The sequence below is a fragment of the Vipera ursinii genome (assembly GCF_947247035.1).
Source record: "Vipera ursinii genome assembly, chromosome: 2".
NCBI classification, from domain to species: domain Eukaryota; kingdom Metazoa; phylum Chordata; class Lepidosauria; order Squamata; family Viperidae; genus Vipera; species Vipera ursinii.
The window spans coordinates 195,862,553-195,883,025 of record NC_139513.1 but is presented as its reverse complement, the minus strand read 5'-3'; the positions used below and the strand labels follow the sequence as shown (position 1 = coordinate 195,883,025).

Here is a 20,473-nt window from a genome sequence, read left to right as displayed (position 1 = left end):
CATGCATGCTAGTCGTTTCTGACTCTAGGGGCCAGTGCTCATCTCAGTTTCAAAGCTGAAGAGCCAGCGCTTGTCCAAGGACGTCTCTGTGGTCATGTGGCCGGCATGACTAGACACCAAAGGCGCACGGAACGCTGTTACCTTCCCACCGTAGTGGTCCCTATTTTTCGACTTGCATTTTTATGTGCTTTCGAACTGCAAGGCTGGCAGAAGCTGGGATGAATAACAGGTGCTCACTGCTACGCGGCACTCGGGATTTGACCCACCAAACTGCCGACCTTCGTATCGACAAGCTCAGTGTCCTAACCCACTGAACCATCGCGTCCCTTGATTTGATCTTAGGCAATCTTAATTTCCTCACTAGTGATTATGGTGCCTTCTAGTATCGTCCAACTATTGCAGAAACAGCCGTCACCTGTACAGTACAATGGATGCATAGCACCATAACATACTCTTAAAGGCCATTCCCCACTGCTGACCCACTTTTGCATGATTAAGTAGAAAGCTATATTAACATTAAATATGCTGCCCCCATAAACAGCTGATAAAGCCTAACAGATTTTGCACATTCTCAAAGTTACAGAATAAGTCTCAGAATAAAGAGAAAAGTACTACTTTACCACTGTTAACAGCTATGCACAGTTTAAACTAATCAGATCCAAATTAAGGCATTGTGGAGATACGGCAAGAAGAAAAACAAAAGTTCCATGTATTTGTATGTCAGCGGGGGGAAGGCCCCAGTTGGGGAAAAAAAAAACTTTTTACTCCCAGTAAAAAAACGAGAAAAGTATGCAAAATAGTGTGGCTTAAGCGCCACGAATAATTCATTTTATTTCAAAAAAAAAAAAAAAAAGCCCATGAGCAGCTAAAGAGTCGCTTTAATCATTGAAACGCCCGCCCTTTTTTTTGTCACCAGCCTGCAGAGATTACAATCTCGAGAGCGTAAAGTCTGTGCACGTAACTATACGCCGACGGGAACCGGCTTGTTAAAGTAGGCAAAGAGTGGCGGCGGACGAAATGCAGGAAAGCTGTTCCATTCCTGGTCGGCCAGGCTAGGTAGGACCTGAATCTATTTACGGCCACGCAACCAGACGGTCCCTGAGGCAGTGTTTGGCCGCCCACCCTGGAATCGCTCTCTTCTAATCACAGCCAACGCTTGGCTGTCGCTTCTCCTCCGCACACGCCCGCCCCGGACGCTTAGAGCGCAGGCACCGAAGAGCCCCCTCAGCCAAGGCTCCAGCGAAGTCTGGGGGGCGGCCTCCCGTTCACCGTCCTCAGCCCCATGAGTGACAGTAGCGGTGGGAGGGAGTCCCCCCGTCTGCTTTCTGCGCCACGTTAGAGCTCCTCTCCGGGGCACCCGTCTCGCGGCCGGCGGCGTGCGCCCTCCTCTTCCAGAAGCCCACCGCCTGCAGCCGCCACAGGTATGTAAGCGGGTAGAATGGGCAGGGGTTGGGGGTGCCCATGCTTGGGTGCCCTTCGAATTGGGACCCCGCTTCTCGGTTCCCTCAGGAGCCCCGGCATGAGCCGCTCAAGCCATATCTGGCCAAAGCGCTCCTCCGCCACCAAAAGGGGACCGGCCTAGGCGCGGCGCCTATAAATAGCTGCTACTTCTGCTCTCGCTGCTTGCGGGGTTTTTTTTTTTTTTTTTTGGGCTGGGGTGGAACTGGGAAGGACAGAGCGAGGGGCTGGGGGAGGGCATGATGGCAGACCCTTTGGGAGTTTCTAGTTCCCTTTGACGCGGCTGAAAGTTTCTGGCCGCAGGTCGCTCCGGGGCAAAGTGGAAGCAAGTTGCCTCTCTGCCTCGTAGCCCTGGCGGAGGGTGTGTACCCATGGAGGTGGCGTGTGGCTGTTAGGTTGTTGCCTCCATAGTCAGAATTTGGAGCTTGGAAATAAAGCAGGTGAAGATTAAGTAGAGTTAAGTAATGGGGGTGGGGGGAGGGAGGGAGGGAGAGAAAGCTTTGGGCATCTGCTGTTTAAAGGGACAAGGCATCAGTAGGAAAGTTGCCAAGATTTGGGGTTCCTTCCTCTGATACGGCACAGCACGCAAAGAGGATGTTTCTAAAAGATGATCCACCTCTAACAACATATTAGCTAACAGTATCTTACCCACATCTAGGCTAGGCTAGGCTAGGCTAGTCACTGCATCTCACCATAACGTATGTGCAGGTAGCCCTTGACTTTTATTTTTTTATTTTTTTTATTTTAATTCCTTTTATATCCCGCCCTTCTCCGAAGACTCAGGGCGGCTTACAAGCTTAGCAGTAGCCTTCATTCTATGTATATGCCTGCTTATTAGGGCTTTCACACACACACACACACCCCAAGCGGCATTATTACAAAGTCAGCTTATTGCCCCCAACAATCTGGGTCCTCATTTTACCTACCTCGGAAGGATGGAAGGCTGAGTCAACCTTGAGCCTGGTGGGATGCGAACCTGCACTAACTGCAGGCAGCTGGTGTTACCTAAGGAGGCATTAGCCCACTGCTCCACCAAGGCTCTTTTTTGAGGGCTTGAGCCCCAAAATTTCTATTGCTAAGTGAGACCATTGTTAAGTGAGTTTTGCCCTATTTTACAGCCTTTCTTGTCACAATGAAATGAAACACTGGGGTTGTTTAGTAACACAGTTGTTAAGTGAATCTGGCTCTCCCACTGACTTTGCTGGTCAGAAAGTCACAAAAGGTGATCCACTGGAGCCCAAGGCACTGCAACAGTCATAAATATGAGCCACTTCCCAAGCATCCAAATTTGGATCACATGTGAGGATGCTGCAATGGTGGTTAAGTGTGAAAAAGGGTCATAATTCAATTTTTTTGAGCGATCACTAAATGAATGGTTGTAATTTGAGGACTACCTATATGTCAGAATGTGATGGGTGGGTGGGATTTTAAGGTGTAAGTAACCTGTTGCTAAAAGGGACGCGGTGGCTCAGTGGGTTAGGACGCTGAGCTTGTCGATCAGAAGGTCGGCAGTTTGGCGGGTCAAATCCCGAGTGCTGCGTAACAGAGTGAGCGCCTGTTACTCGTCCCAGCTTCTGCCAACCTAGCAGTTCGAAAGCACGTAAAAATGCAAGTAGAAAAATAGGGACCACTACGGTGAGAAGGTAACAGTGTTCAGTGCGGCTTTGGCGTCCAGTCATGCCGGCCTCATGACCACAGAGACATCCTCGGACAAGCGCTGGCTCTTCGGCTTTCAAACGGAGATGAGCACCGGCCCCTAGAGTCGGAAAGGACTAGCACACATGTGCGGGGGAACCTTTACCTTTACCTAACCTGTTGCTGACTGGGGAATTCTGCCTATAGAAGTCTTAAACTTCCCAATTTTGAAAAATACTGTTGTATACCACGTGGGCTGTTTGGAGGAAAGGCAGAACATAAATTATAACAAGTACAGAAATCAATAACAGTAACTATGAATATTTTTGAAAAACAAACTGGGAACTTCTGCAAACACCTAAAAAGTCCTGGAGCATCCCAGATAATACTTACTACACAAACTTTCAGTGACAAGTTTCTTATCAGCTGCTTTCAACTCACACTAGGGCTAAAAAGGTTGAGGAATTATGCCCCGTGAGTCACATGGGTGGAGAACCCTTTTGGGCCTCCAAAGGTTATCCTGACTCTCCTAACTGAGTCGGCTTTGGTTTTGATAAGAAGAAGATAATGATTGTGCATATCCATGTTATAAATGAGCAGGAGAAGGTATTGTTTGATGAAGGACATTCCTTTTTATTCTTTACTCAAGACTATAGCAAGCCTAATGTTTTTGGCGAAATGAAAGGTAGCTTTCCTGTTTTCCCTGTTATATTTTACATAATAATTGACAATCTGAGAAACTGAGTCATAAAAAGTGACTGGTGGGTGGGTTGCCATGCTGCAAGACGGAATGTTGCACAAGGAAACTGAATGGCAAGCTTAGGTTATAAGACCTGACCTTAGCTTTATAAGACCTGTTCTTGCACATTTACAGAAACTGTGGTTTCTTCCTATTTTCCTTAGCTTCCGCTTGATTGGTGAAAAGTAGCATTGTTTTTTTTACAATACATTTTTTACAATACATTAGGGTTAGGGTTAAAATATAGGCTCAGAGGGAAAAAAGCTGGTTCTAGCAACTGTTCAGCATACATATATTATTTGTAAGTAAGCCTGTAAGAGCTAGGAAATATTCATCTATTGAATTTTTATGTATCAGGCTGCTCTTAACAGCACAGGAATAGGATTTTTAGGGTAATAACTTATCCATAGGATACAGTTTGGGCCTTAAAATAAAGGCAGAAGAACTCTAAATCTTTTGTGAATTTAAGATGATACAGATTGTATATTATTTCAGCTACCATATGATGGAGGCTTGCTGTGGGGAGAAGAGGAAGAGGAATATTTACAATAATTACATCATTGGAAAATGTTACTCCAGTGTTTCTCAGTCCCAGCAAATTTAAGTTGTGTGGACTCCACCTCCATGGCTGATTTGGGATTATTGGGAGTTACTGGGATTGAGAAACACTGATACAGTCCAATTCCACCACCTGGAGCCCCACTGTAAGGCAGATGGGCAGATAAAGAAATATGAAATATAAACTGTTGTGTACTAGGATCATTGCACAGGAATGAAGACGAGGCGAGTGAGTTTGGCAAAGATCACGGTTTATTGCTTGCAGGATCTGAACTGGGAAACAGGAATGCGAATGCAGCAATTTATACCCTGGCCTCTAGGTGGCATCCAATAGGTTTGAAGCAACCTATTGCCACCCTAGAGGGAACCAATAGCGGCGCTGGAGACAGGTTGTCTGAGGAGCTGGGAGCCATTAGCCAGCTTCCCTGCTCAAACAGCCTTCCAGCAAGTACCACGTGGTGTTCCCTTAACAAAGCAAGCCCAATACATTACATAAACAAATATTTCAGCTATAGCATCCATGGCAGATGGTTAGCCTTCCTCTACTTGAATACTGCCAGCAAAGCAGAGCACATCAGCCAGTTCCCATCTGACTATTAATAAAGATTAGACAATTTAAGATTTATAATCTGTCTTCCTAATTACAGTCCTCATATGCTCTACTTGGAATATTTGGGTGTATTTGATTAAATGGGACAGGCAATTTTGTTCTTCTTGAATTTTGTTTGTATAAGTTGGGTGTCTGTAGGAACTTGCTGGTTTTGTCTTTTTGTCCTTATTCCCTCCTGAGCTCTTCAATCTTTTTCTTTTCTTTTTGGGTTGGGCAGCCAATCTTTAGTCATAAGGGCCAAAAATGTGTTGCAGAACTTCCTGTACAATAGTATCGGGTGAAAAATACATGAGACCTGCAGTGGAATTCTTAAAATTGGACTAACATTTATATTTAATAAGATATCAAGTTTGCTATTGTCAATATTGTCAAGCCAAAAAGATCTGATATATGTTCTAGGTGGTAAATCACATTTTTAAATTTATTGACACATTTAAAGAACTGTATTCTACAGCAAAATGTTTTGTTCTTTTGGTGACTTCAAGGCAGCTTTTAACATCTGGGGACTTCATGGAAAAGGCCCTGCAGTTTTCTTGGCACAATTTCAGAAATGGTTTGCCATTGCCTGCTTCCTAGGTTTGAGAGAGTGTGACTAGCGTAAAGTCATTCAGCTGGATTTGTGTCAAGACTAGAACTCACAATCTCCTGGTTTTTAGTCCAATTCCTTTACACCAAACTGACTTCTTGAACTACCATTAAGGATATCATATTTCGGCTGCAAACAGATAGTCCTCATTCCACATACACTTACTCATTCAGGAACCAAAGTGACAATGGCAGTGATGGTGGGTGATTTATGACGGGCCCTCATAGTTGCAGCTGTCACAGCATCCCATAATCATGTGATTGCCAATTGTAACTTTCACTGCCGGCCAAGCATAGCCAAGGGGGAAGCCAACAGGAGGTCACAAATGGCAATCACGTGACCGCAGGATGCTATGACTCTATAGGGGGGGGTGTCCCCTAGCGACAGCAACTGAGACTGCCAGAACTGCAGCATAAGTCAGTGCAGTCATCTGATATCACATCTTATGATCATTTAGTGACTGAGGTCTCGATCCTAATTACCACTGGTAAGTGAGGACTACCTATACAGAAAACAGATTTCAGCAAAGCATTTTTCCCCCTGTATCTGGTGTAGGCTTTCATGGCCTGTATCCCTTGGGCAGTGTTGAGCTGTACAGTGTTGATCTTGAGGATTTAGTGACCACAGTCAAGACAACATATTTCCCTGCAATAGTGGTTGGCATCTTCAGATGTAAGGTGGTCTGCTAAGGCAGCCATTTCCAACCTTTCCAGCTTTGCAGACCAGAGAGGAGAGAGAGGGGATGGTTCTGCATGAGCAGTGGACACGCGTGCGCATGCAGCTCCTTTCGCATGAGAGGCTGGCATGCACACCTGCTGTTCTCACAAATGGAGCTTCGTGTGTGCACAAGCTTGTCTGCTGCTCAACCAAGTGGAGCTATGCACGAGCTTGCCTTCCACTTCCATGGCCCAGTTCCAAACAGCCCATGGCCAGTTAGTGGGCCGTGGGCCGAGGGTTGGGGACCTCTGTGCGAAAAGAAACCACAGGCAACTGATCAGGGAATACAGGGATTGAGTAGACTTCTACCAGTATCAGGTCCCTGACCTTTAATTGATATTTAGCCCAGCAGATGTCCAATTGGTGCAGGTCAGTGAGGTTAGGTCTCTGATTGGTTCTTTGTGACCAATCTTGATCAGTAATTTTTGTAGTGCTGATCCCTCATTGGTTCTTTTTTTGTTTTGGGTGCTGGCTTTCTTTACCTCTGTGCTGCCATCTAGTGATTATGATCAACTTGATTTTTGTATTATTATAATTCTACCATCATGCAACATAAGTTTTAATATTTTAAATTTTTTAATCATCCAGGTCCTATATTTTGGGAAGAAGAAGAGACTTAAAATCCAGAAAACATCAAAAAGTCAATTCTCCAAAATGTCATACAGACAAGGTTTAGAGAAATACCGAGATCTAGATGAAGATCAGATCCTTGGAGCATTGACAGAAGAGGAAATTAATATTCTAGAAGATGAGTTACTAGAACTCGATCCAGATGTAAGTACTTTAAAGAATAGTTCTAACTGGGTGCCTGGAGGCTCTGGGGAAGAATAGATTTAAGCTCAATCCTAACAAGACTGAGTGGCTGATTGTAGGGTCTCCTGAACTGATGGTTTCCAATCTTTAATTCTGGATGTGTGTGTGTGTTGTATTTCCCCAAACACAAACAATGGGGAGACTTCCTAAATTCACAGCTGCTGTTTGAGAATTAGGCAGCAATGGAGGCCAGGAAGGCTTATTCACAACTTTGTGCTGTGTGTCAATTATGCCCCTTCCTGGGCCAGCTAATACTGTCCATGTTTCACTCATGCTTAGTCATCTCTTGAGCAGATTAATATGTTCTTCATGGGGCTTCAAGGTGGCACATACCAAAATAAATAAATGGGATTCTCCTGGAACAACATCCAGAAGCTGTAGCTGGTCCAGAATATAGGGGTACAAGCGATTATAGATATATACAAGTTGCACTGGCTCCAAATATACCTCTGGCTGTAGTTCCAATAATTCATTGGAAAATGCCAAATGGCTACATGTTTTATTTTTTATATTGTGTACTTACGTATTTATTTTATTGTAATCTGGTTTCTTGCTTGTATGTGTGCCTTTGAGTCAGGGTTGACTGCTGGTGACTGCCTGGACTAGCCCCTGCAGTTTTCTTGGCAAGGTTTTTCAGAAGTAATTTGTCATTGTTTCCTTCCTACGGCAGAGAGAGAGGAACTGGTCCAAGGTTACCAAGTTGGCTTCATGCCTAAGGCAGGACTAGAATTACCAGTCTCCTATTTATATCCTGATGCCTTAACCCAGACATGTCAAACACAAGGCCCGGGGGCCAGATTCGGCCCGCGAAGTGGTTTCATGTGGCCCGCGAAGCCATCCTGGAAACAGTGAGGGAACGGCCCCCACTGCCTTGGCCCTGGCCCAGAGACCCTCCTTCTGCCAGAGACCCTCAGATCTGTCCCACTCCTGCCCAGGCCCCCATAGGCATCCTTGATGTGAACGATGTAGAGCTGGCCACGCCTATCCAGTAGGCCACACCCACTCCAGCCACGCCCACCCAGTAGGCCACGCCTAGCCTGGCCATTACCCACCCGGCCCCCTGAGGGCAACCGCAATGCTGATGCGGCCCTCAATGAAATTGAGTTTGACACCCCTGCCTTAACCACTACACCAAAATGGCTCTAGAAATGTAAACTACCTAGAATCACATAAAAATGAGATGAGCGTCTATATTAATAAATAAATTCAAGGTGCTGGTGGTTTCCTAGACTTTCATGGCATGGGACTGTCTGTCAGCCATACAAGGCACACCTGTTAGCTTTGTAGGGTTGTTCAGACAGAACCACAACCAGACGTTGTGGCTCTATCTTTATTATAAGATTACATTGACAAAACCTTACAAGACTGAAAGTAATTCTTCCGTTCCTTACTTTTACTCACCTGATTACTAGGTGAGGGTTACTAGGTCTCTTCGGAGATGCTTTCACCACCTCTCCTCTTTTGAACTCAGAATTTCATTTGTCAGACCACTATTTAGGTCACAGCTCTTCCTCCAGTTTCCCAAGATCATTCTCACAAGATCAGACCAGAAAATCAACTCCTCCAGAAGCTGTGAATGCTCCAACACTGGACGTTTTTAAGAAGAGACTGGACAGCCATTTGTCTGAAATGGTATAGGGTTTCCTGCCTGAGCAGGGGGTTGGACTAGATGACCTCCAAGGTCCCTTTCAACTTTAATATTATGATTATGATTATGAACTTTCAGCAGTTTGGCGGGTCGAATCCCGAGTGCCACGTAACAGAGTTGAGCGCCTGTTACTCGTCCCAGCTTCTGCCAACCTAGCAGTTCGAAAGCACGTAAAAATGCAAGTAGAAAAATAGGGACCACTACGGTGGGAAGGTAACAGCGTTCCATGTGCCTTTGGCGTCTAGTCATGCCGGCCTCATGACCACGGAGACGTCCTCGGACAAGCTCTGGCTCTTCGGCTTTGAAACGGAGATGAGCACCGGCCCCTAGAGTTGGAAACAACTAGCACGCATGTGCAGGGGAACCTTTACCTTTACCTTTTTATGATAACAGAAACTTGCAAGTCTGACTGTGCTTTTTCTTTCCTTTTCCTAAACTCCCTCAGTCAGAGAAGGCCAGCCTGAGTTTCTGTGGAAGAGAGAGACTGGCAGAGGTAGGAGGAGGAGTCAAGCAAGGCATTAGTTTAGAGTCTCTATGTAGTCAAAAGAGGACAAAGTCTAACCCTCCTTGAATGCCTTTGACTCTTATCTAGTTTTACCCAGGTGCAAACTATTAATCTGAGAATCTTCCTGTGCAGAAGCTTGCGCAATAAATCAGTAATTTGGAACTTTCAGGTGTGGACCCAGTTGTTTGCACCTAGCAGTTTCTTCTTAATAGTATCTTTGTTCCCAGGACTTAAGGAATGTTGTTGTCCTTGGACAAAAAAATTTTTTTGAACCATTTCTGAATATTTGCGACAAGGCCACCTGTCCTGTCCCTCTATGCTGGTTCATCTGAGGGCTTTGTCTTTCCAATGGGCTCCAGTTGGCCCATCATGTTTGGCAGAAGGGGCATGTTCCTGGTCCGATTGATTAGAGAATGTTCTCTTGCAGGATCCAGGAAATGTGCTTTGTCTAGTATAACCCCTGCCCTTTGGATCACCATACACTTAGTTTGGCCCTGATTCTGCTGGACTTTTGGGAACTCTCAAGCCCTGGCTGTATCCCAGGGATGAAGGATGGGAGGCTAGTTGAGCCCACGGGGGATTATTTGATTGATTTGTTATCTTGTCTTTTATGCTTTTGTGCTTTTGGTTTGTTTTCCTTAATTTTTGTTATTTTTCTCTAGAGGTATTTTAAATATTGTTAACTTGGTGGTCAATTGAACAAGCTAACTTTTCTTCACATATTTTACGATTTTGGGAATGCTATTCCAATTCAATAACTAGACCCTGCTAGTGTGTGTGTGTGGGGGGGGGGTTTCAGGGAGATTTCATTAAAAAAGATAGGGCGATGGGTGGTGATCATGGAGCTTGTATGTTTTTTCTCCTTCCTCCAAAATATAGAATGCAATATTACCTGCAGGAATGAGGCAGAAAGATCAGACCAAGAAAACACCCACAGGCCCTTTTAATAGAGGTGTTCTTCAGGCACATTTGGAGAAGCAGGCGAATGACACCAAAGACCGAGACGACCTGGTTCCCTTCACGGGAGAGAAAAGAGGTAGGAAATTAACAAGTGTCAATGATGTTTGAGGGGTTCTCCCCCCCCCCCAGGAATGTATGTTCTAGAATTTAGATGAAGCTGACCAATGATTGCCCATAGCATTTTCATTCTAAGGTGCATCTGTTATATATTTTGCATGTTCAGTGGGTTTGGGGATTCAAAATCCAAGATGGGATTGTAGCTGTAATATGTACTAATGTGTAGGAGCCAGTTTGATTTAGTGGCTAAGACACCAGGCCCGAAACTAAGAAACTGTGAGTTCTAGTCCTACCTTAGCTATAAAAGCAAACTGCGTGACCTTGGGCCAATCATTCTCTCTCAGTCTAATCCACCTCACAGGATTATTGTGGTGAGGAAAATAGGAAGAGGAAGGAGTATTAGGTATGCTTGCCATTTTGAGTTACTTATAAAGTAATATAGGTGGGATAAAAATCTAATAGATAAATAAATGTAAGTGACAAGCATATGTTTACCTTTTGAGACATTCTCCTGAAAATCCTATTGAAACAGAATCTTATTCAAACAGAACCTTACCGGTATTCATTTTAGTAATGTTTACTCGGAAGAACTTCCAGTTGGATTGTGAGTGGAAGATGGGGAGCACATAGACTGAAATTCATGCTGTGTTTACATACAGTTGCTAAATCCCTGGGATGTTAGTCTTTTAAATATTTCCTCACACATTTTGCAGACCAACACAAGATGCAAAAGCTTGGGTGAATCAATATGCTTACATAAACCCACAGGAATTGGATCCACTATCCCTTAGAGCTGCCCAGACTCATTGACAGCTGGGCAATATATAAATTTAATAAATTATGGTTGGTCATACAGCCAGATATTTAGTATGGATTTGACATTTTTGTCTACCAAGGCCTGAGATAGGCAGATGTTCTTTAATAATATTAAAAGTATTGTCGCAGGATGTAAATCTTACAAGTAAAGCTGCCTTTTGCAATTGACTAATGGTAATTTTGTCAGTTCCAATGTTCAAGTAGTAGTGTAGTAGTAGTAGTAGTAATTATTTCTGCTTTATTTTATATCCCCATAAATGTTGAGTAGCAAGGACACCTCCATGCCAGCAAAGGTTATGTGAAGCATTTCAAAGAAATCAGTTTAGTCATTGTCTGTAACAAGATGGTGGACTAGATAGAGTTTGAGTTCCCACTCAGAGATCATCCTTTAAATCCTCTAAAATGCTTCCTGGAATACATTAGCCCACCCTTCCCTCCTTCCTTCCCTCCCTTACTCATCTCATTCCCTGCCCATGGATCTATGTTTAAGAAAAAGACAGATGATCAGTAATCAGTGAAGCCACAGAAATAGATATCTCAAAATAAATAATTAACTTGGCATTCTAAGAGTGTATAAAAATTCCAACAGGATATAAAAGTAGTCTCTCCAGAATCCTTCTTTTGTTACACCTTTTGGTCTAATTTTATATCAAATTGGGCATTTCTGCCAATTTACAGATACTTGTCTCTTTTTGATAGAGGGTGTACATCTTTCCATTATTTAAAAAGGTAAAGGTTCCCCCGCAAATGCGTGCTAGTCATTTCTGACTCTAGGGGCCAGTGCTCATCTCCGTTTCAAAGCCGAAGAGCCAGCGCTTGTCCGAGGTCATGTGGCCGGCATGACTAGACGCCAAAAGCGAACGGAACACTGTTACCTTCCCACCGTAGTGGTCCCTATTTTTCTACTTGCATTTTTACGTGCTTTCGAACTGCTAGATTGGCAGAAGCTGGGACGAGTAAGAGGCGCTCACTCTGTTACGCGGCACTTGGGATTCGACCCGCCAAACTGCCGACCTTCTGATCGACAAGCTCAGCATCCTAACCCACTGAGCCACCGCGCCCCTTTGAGCCACCGCGCCCCTTTCCATTATTTAGCTATAATTAATAAGTTCATTATAAATAATCCTGTAACTCTGGGGATGAATTTTGTCAAATTAAGGAAGGGCAACAATGGAAGATGCTACTCCTAATAATTATGATGTTGTATTTACTATTTCCTTCAGTACTCACTCTTTATCAGGCATCTCCATTTCTTACGAAGTAAATTTGCATTGGCTGATCAATATTTTCATTATTTAAAATATCACTTTATATATGCTTTAACTAATTCTGCAGGTGCCATGCACCATCAAGAATAGTTTTATATTGTGCTTCTCATACTGATAAACTTACAGACATTCTTAAGTACATCCCAAAACTGAAATGGGACAAATCGCCACGGGCAACTTTCTGTGGCCAACTCACTGCTGTCAACTCGCCATGGGACAATTTGCCACGGGACAATTCAACAATTTCATATAATTATTTAAAATCATTTAAAATAAATATTTTAAATGTTGTCATTCGCATTTCATTTTGCCCCTCCTTCTGCATCCTTTCTTTCATGATTCTGTTCCACCATTTCTTCCAACATTACATAATTTTTGTCCAGTGGCAAGTTGTCCCGCAGGGAATTGTCCCGTTGGCCATGGCGAGTTGGCCACTGTGGGTTGGCTGTGGCTAGTTGACAATTCTATTTTATGCTCGTATTGCCTTTTACTTTGAAATGAAATCTACTTCAAGGACCAGAATAGTGATTGTATGGCTAATGCTCCTAGAAGCAAGCCCGTCTTCTGTAACTTTGTCCTTTCGTTCCTTTACCCTCGTGAGAAAAGGAGCAGTTGCTTCAGTGTGAGCCTAAATTTAGTCTTGCTCCACCCACAAGCTGGACCACCTGGTCCTTGTCCTGTGTTTCATGCCATGTCGTAGGAAGCAGGAACAAAAATAGCTCCAGTGTCACATCCCACGCCTGGAGCAGCACTTTTCTCCCCCATTTCCCCCCCCCCTTTGACTGCATTGTTTTATAAAAAGGAAGCCCTTTCCTTATGTTTGTCCTATCTTATTTCTTGCTTTCTTGTTTTCCATTCCAAAACAAACCAACCCAAAGCAGACTTTGTCCTCTTTTACAAGGAAAAAAAAATAGCAAAAGAAATACAAAACTATTCTAATTTTGTCCCTTCGTAATCTTTATTTTCCCTTTGCGGTAAAGATGGCATTTTCACCACTGTTGTTGTTGTTAGCTGCGAAGTCGTGACCGACCCATAGCGACCCCATGGACAATGTTCCTCCAGGCCTTCCTGTCCTCTACCATCTTCTGGAGTCCATTTAGGCTCATGCCTACTGCTTCAGTGACTCCATCCAGCCACCTCATTCTCTGTCATCCCCTTCTTCTCTTGCCCTCAATCTTTCCCAGCATTAGGCTCTTCTCCAGTGAGTCCTTCCTTCTCATTAGGTGGCCAAAGTATTTGAGTTTCAGCTTCAGGATCTGGCCTTCTAAAGAGCAGTCAGGGTTGATCTCCTCTAGGACTGACCGGTTTGATCGCCTTCCAGTCCAAGGGACTCGCAGGAGTCTTCTCCAGCACCATAGCTCAAAGGCCTCAATTCTCTGGCGCTCGGCCTTTCTCATAGTCCAACTTTCACTGCCATATGGTCCAACTTTTCACCACTGCATACACACATTTCTTTTGTTCTGAGATTTTGCTTTTAAAATTAAAGATCCCTTGGCCTAGCCACCAACACCCCCACTATTTCTCACTAGTTTTGGAACTTATTCAGCTAGCTTTTTTGTTTTGTTTCCTGCAGCACCTGACTGGCCCTCTCTGGGCACCAAAGTTAGACACAGTTATGTTGGCTAATACTCCAGGGAATCCCAAGACTAGACGAGGAAGTGGGGGGGAAAATTCAAGAAAAGGCAATTGCAAATCCTTTTTATATTGTTGCTAAGAGACCTACACGGACATGCATTCATCAGCAGTCAAGCACTACTCAAAGTACATTTTGGCCATTTCCATAGCAGTATTTTAAAGCATCTTCAGAATCTCGTTCGTTAATCACTGAAATGACATAAAGCCCCTCATTGTTACTGTTGTTTGAGCACAACAATGGTTGAATGAGTGTAAGTTGCAAGTGGAAAAATGACTTTTTAGCTTTACCTTAAGTAAAACAAATAGAACTTTACTTTTAAAAGTGTGTGTGAAAATATAAGGAAGGAATTTGGTTCCCTGTTGAAAGGGCCAAGCCTGAATAAGCACCTCCCACAGTGAATGAACATTTGGAGAAAGGCCTGGGATATCACTGAAGGTGCCAGACCCCTGAAGGCACGCTCTGACTTCATGCCATTGCTATTTTTAAATGAATACAGTACTAGTCACATTTAGCAAATCTTAGAAGTAGGATGCTGTAAAAATTGATTTGGAGTTACATAAAATCCAACCTCTACTTTAAGTGTGAGGTTAGCAACCACACTGTGAGTCTTGAAACCTGATCTAAATAACACACACACACACACACACACACACACACACACACACACACACACACACACACATAGTAAGACCTTTATTTTCCTGTGAGTTATTGGTAGATAGAGAGGATGATTTTAATTGGGAAGGGGAGAGTTTAACTTCCTTTTTTCATACAACAGTCTCATTGCCAATGCCTCTCCCCCTTTCTTTTATAATCTTGAAAATAATAATAATAATAATAATAATAATAATAATAATAATAATAATAATAATAAGAAGAAGAAGAAGAAGAAGAAGAAGAAGAAGAAGTAGTTGTTGGAAGGGACCTTGGAGGTCATCTAGTCCAACCCCCTGCTCAGGCAGGAAACCCTATACCATTTCAGACAAGTGGCTGGCCAATCTCTTCTTAAAAACTTCCAGTGCTGGAGCATTCACCACTTCTGGAGGCAGGTTGTTTCACTGGTTAATTGTTCTGTCAGGAAGTTTCTCCTTAGTTCTAGGTTGCTTCTCTCCTTGACTAGTTTCCATCCGTTGCTTCTTGTCCTGCTTTCAGGTGCTTTGCAGAATAGCTTGACTCCCTCTTCTTTGTGGCAGCCCCTGAGATATTGGAACACTGCTATCATGTCACCCCTCACCCTTCTCTTCATTAAACTACACATACCCAATTCCAGCAACCGTTCCCTATATGTTTTAGCCTCCAGTCCCCCAATCATCTTTGTTGCTCTTCTCTGTACTCTTTCTAGAGTCTCGACATCTTTTTTACATCGTGGTTACCAAAACTGGATGCAGTATGCCAAGTGTGGCCTTACCAAAGCATTGTAAAGTGGTATTAGTACTTCACGCGATCTTGATTCTATCCCTCTGTTAATGAAGCCTAACACTGTGTTGGCTTTTTTGGCAGCTGCAGCACACTGCTGGCTCATATTTAAGTGATTGTCCACTAGGACTCCGAGATCTCTCTCACAGTTGCTACTATTGAGCAAGGTACCACCTATACTATACCTGTGCATTTGATTTTTCCTGTCTAAATGTAGAACCTTACTTTTTTCACCATTGAATTTCATTTTGTTAGATAGGGCCCAGTGTTCGAGTCTGTCCAGATCTTCCTGTATCTTAAACCTGTCTTCTGGAGTGTTGGCTATTCCTGCCAGCTTGGTGTCATCTGCAAATTTGATGAGTTGCCCATCTATCCCCTCATCCAAATCGTTGATGAAGATGTTGAAGAGCACTGGGCCCAGAACAGAGCTCTGGGGCACCCCACTACACACTTCCTTCCATGTAGATACAGTTCCATTGAGGACCACACACTGAGTACGGCCTGTCAGCCAGCTACGAATCCATCTGCTGGTGATGCTATCTAACCCACAAAAGTTAGGAACTATGAAAGAACCACCTTAGCTAGGCTCTTAGGAAAGTAAAATGTATTGGTTTGTTTGTTATATCCTCCTTTATTCTTTTTACAAATAATTCAAACATACGGCAAACATATTCAACACACCTTCTTCCTTTGGCCCCACAACAACAACCCTGTGCGGTGGGTTGGGCCGAGAGAGAGTGACACGCCCAAAGTCACCCAGCTGGCTTTCATGACTGAGGCAGGACTAAAACTCACCGTCTCCCAGTTTCTAGCCTGGTTCCTTAACCTTTAGAGACTAAAATGTATCTAATTGCCAACCTGCTGGAATGGAGCTGAAGCTGTTACCACTTCATGTATTTATAGGAAAAATCTGGGTCCCCAAGCAGAAAGCTATTGATCCAGTTTTGGAAAGTGTAACTCTGGAACCAGAGCTGGAGGAAGCTCTGGCGAATGCTTCCGATGCTGAACTCTGCGACATTGCTGGTAAGATGCAATTGCTGAATGTGTTAGCTTTGTTGTTGTTGCAATTATCGTTATTCCAAGAGGCTTTGAGTTCTCTGCATTAGGAGAATTTTTAAAATTTGGAATTTTTATATTTAAAAATTTAGATTTTAAAAAGTCCTAGGAGAATTTGTGCATGAAAGAATCAGAAGGGGGAAGGGAGTACAGTAAACTTATTTTATTATGGTTATATTTAGCTGAAAACAGTTATAATTGTTCTGAAATTTTAAGGATGCTCTATCTGTACCTTTCCCTTTTCTGGGACTGTATTCAGTCTCATAGGAGAATGGAGAAATCATTCTGTAAATTTGTAACAAAGATTGTTACCGGTATCTAGGAAATGGAGCTGACTGCTTCTCTCCGATAATAGCACAGAACTATCTTCTTTTCCTCCTCTCTGCCAAAGTTTTTTTTAAAATGTAGGAATGTGTTGGAGTGAAAATCATCTTTAAGTTCACAGGGCTGATTCTAGTGACTTAGAAGTGAGGGACAGCTACTTTAATTCTTAAACTCTTTCTCTTCTTTTATCAAACCACATCATGAACATGCCACAGCAAGAGTTTTATACTACCATGATGTTATCTTATTTTTAATCCTGATCCATGAATGAGGCAGACTTAAATCTTTCTTAATGTGAGAAATTGTGGGGAGCCTAGAAAGAAAGAGCACAGACATAAACAACCAAAAGATAGCCTGTAATTTTCATAAATGGCAACTTAATCTGGGTGATCAGAAACCTGGGAAGAAGCATTTCAAGATGTTCAAGAAACCCTCCATCCTGATTGGCTCATTATAAATAGAAAATTATAGGGACGCGGTGGCTCAGTGGGTTAGGACGCTGAGCTTGTCGATCAGAAGGTCGGCAGTTTAGCGGGTCGAATCCCGAGTGCCGCATAACAGAGTGAGCGCCTGTTACTCGTCCCAGCTTCTGCCAACCTAGCAGTTCGAAAGCACGTAAAAATGTAAGTAGAAAAATAGGGACCACTACGGTGGGAAGGTAACAACGGTCCATGCGCCTTTGGCGTCTAGTCATGCCGGCCACATGACCACGGAGACGTCCTCAGACAAGCGCTGGCTCTTCAGCTTTGAAATAGAGATGAGCACCGGCCCCTAGAGTTGGAAACGACTAGCACACATGTGCGGGGGAACCTTTACCTTTAATAAATAGAAAATTCCTTTTACAGTTTACAAGATTTTATAATTACCCCAGACTAACATTGAAGTTCCTGAAATATATGTAAGTCTTGCTTCCTTGATCTTGTCTAGCCATGTGGGAGTTTGACACTTAGCTATTCCAGTATTAAAAAAGTATTTTGACTTGTCCATGAAATCACTAGAAGTCAAGGCTGTGAAAAAGACTCCAAAAAACAAAACACCATAGTAAGAATCAGCAATGGAAACAACTAATTTTAGATTGATATAGCTTTCTGCCCTAACTTGTTGATTAAGCCACAGTTGGTTGGTTCACACAACATGTTTGAGTTACAAACAATGCCTTGATTCACATAGCACAACAACAAACATAATATCTGAAAACAGTCTAATATGATATAAGTAGCTCTTATTTGAAAGAAAGTCTAATAAAGGCTTTCTCTCTGTGTGTTATTATTGTTTTCACCCTTCTTGTACTGACCAGATTTTATTTCTTCTTGCTGCAACTGCAGTGGTTCAGCAAAGTAAGCAGCTGAAGGCTTAAGCTCATAGACTAAAGTCTCAATTATTCAGTTTGCAAGATACAAATATTTGGCTTAGCCCTTTGCCTGCAGTAGACTAGAATAATGGCAAAACAAGCTGCTTTATTTCCTTCCTTCTCCTTTCAACTTTTCTTACCCTTCTGCACACAAGGTGTTGCTAGGCTTGTCAAGATAGTTCTTTGAAAAAGGCTTGGAAAGCAATTGAGGATAATATATGTGGTTGGGCAGCCAAACTTACTTCACAAAAAGGAAAAAAAATATAGCGGTTTCTTATTTCCCCCTCCAAACAATGGTTCATTGTCTGCTGTAAAACTGCATAAGCCATTTGTAATCCAGATAGCCTGGTTGAGAAGGAGCTGGGAAGGATGTAGGGCAGTGTTTCTCAACCTTGTCAACTTTAACGTGTGGACTTCAACTCCCAGAATTCTCCAGCTAGCACCAATGTGAAACACTGGTGTAAGATAAGTGTTATTTCTGAAGATTAGCTGTTTTTTTTTAAAGCTGATATTGAGATGGGAAGAAACGTATGGTCCATTTAATGCAGACATGTCAAACACAAGGCCCGGGGGCCGGATCCGGCCCGCGAAGTGCTTTCATGCGGCCCGCGAAACCATCCTGGAAACAGTGAGGGAACGGCCCCCACTGCCTTGGCCCTGGCCCAGAGACCCTCCTTCTGCCAGAGACCCTCAGATCTGTCCCACTCCTGCCCAGGCCCCCATAGGAACCCTTGATGCGAAAAATGTAGAGCTGGCCATGCCCACCCAGTAGGCCATGCGCACTCTAGCCACGCCCACCCAGTAGGCCATGCCCACCCTGGCCACACCCACCCGGCCCCCTGAGGGCAACCGCAATGCTGATGTGGCCCTCAATGAAATTGAGTTTGACACCCCTGATTTAATGCCTTCCCATCTTGCCAGCATAGTAAGTTAATTTCACAGGAAGTGAGAAGTAGGACAAGGATTTGAAAAGCTGTGAAGAAAGTTAGGAAAGCAGGAAATCATTGAACTTTCTCTAAGAAGGAAAGAAAAGGAGAGATAACTGTGGATTATTTTACTTGGGGTAAACTAGACCTTTTCAAATATAGAAAACAATACAAAGAGAAATTTTACAGTATGAGTGAAGCATACTGAAGCTGCCTCCCGGGTAAAGCAAATTTGGTATTAAAATACAGTAAATCCTTGATTTGGTGGGCTTGGTATACGGAGAACATTTTTGTCTTGTTTTGACTTCACCGTGGCTCTGCCCATTAAATTGAAAACTTCAAGATGTAACAGGATGCTTGTTTTGTCAATTACAGAGTTACAGTGTGTGAGTGAGATAAATCAAAGCAAATGAGGTAAATTTGGATTTGATGGACATCCCCTTTTCCTGAATGATCCACTCAATCCAAATGTCTATATATTTTGATGCTCTATAATTCATAAAAGGGTCAGCTCTTCTCTTCCTCTATATCAGGGGTGTCAAACTCAATTTCATTGAGGGCCGCATCAGCATTGCGGTTGCCCTCAGGGGGCCGGGTGGGTATGGCCAGGGTGGGTGTGGCTAGAGTGGGTGTGGCCTACTGGGTGGGCGTGGCCAGCTCTACATCATTTGCATCAAGGGTGCCTATGGGGACCTGAGCAGGAGTGGGACAGATCTGGGGGTCTCTGGCAGAAGGAGGGTCTCTGGGCCAGGGCCAAGGCAGTGGGGGCCGTTCCCTCACTGTTTCCAGGATGGCTTCGCGGGCCACATGAAACCACTTCGCAGGCCAGATCCGGCTCCCGGGCATGGCACATTATGATATCACAACCCAGGTTCGTGTGGAGAAAGAAGTATAAGAAACCAGCATGTATCTCTTTCTTAGATTCACATACTGCCTTTTCTTCTGGGACTAAGGACTATCTTTTTCACCACTCCATCTTATCTGAGCTTGGCTTTATTCTCCAAAAGTGTGAATTAACCCTCATCTCTCTGATTTTACTAAAATCCCTTTCCCTTTATTCAGCTCAACTTCCCTGAGGCAATCCATTCCCGCTTTAACTATGTCTGTTTTTTCCAGCCTGCTGCCTCTTCCTCTCATATTTCCATGACATCATCCACCTCAGCAGAAGTTGCAGAAGGACTGTAAGAGAACCATACTGGTGACCTCATAGTCCTGCTTTAGGAATGCAAAACTGCCTTAGGCCTGCTGTACTCCACGCTACCTGTAAAGTCGCGTGCTTCACACTGCACTACCCAAAACTATTTTGCTGCTTTATTGTTTTATTCTTTTTGCACAAATTGGAGTGTGAATTGGAATTTCCACCAAAGGCTTGCTTACTGGCTTCTGCATTTTTT

General features: G+C 43.5%; 1 protein-coding gene across 3 annotated transcripts in view; it reads left to right on the top strand.

Annotated features, from left to right (window-relative positions):
* Positions 1 to 772: 772 nt before the first annotated feature.
* TMOD1 (tropomodulin 1) overlaps positions 773 to 20,473 on the top strand; it is a 37,930-nt gene continuing 18,229 nt past the window's right edge. For all 3 annotated transcript variants that reach the window (XM_083355511.1, XM_083355513.1, XM_083355512.1), the window contains exons 1-4: positions 773 to 1,421; positions 6,892 to 7,077; positions 10,149 to 10,305; positions 16,326 to 16,445. In XM_083355511.1, coding sequence (XP_083211637.1) covers positions 6,958 to 7,077; positions 10,149 to 10,305; positions 16,326 to 16,445 — 397 coding nt within the window. In that variant the 5' untranslated portion in view covers positions 773 to 1,421; positions 6,892 to 6,957. The remainder of the gene's footprint in view (positions 1,422 to 6,891; positions 7,078 to 10,148; positions 10,306 to 16,325; positions 16,446 to 20,473) is intronic.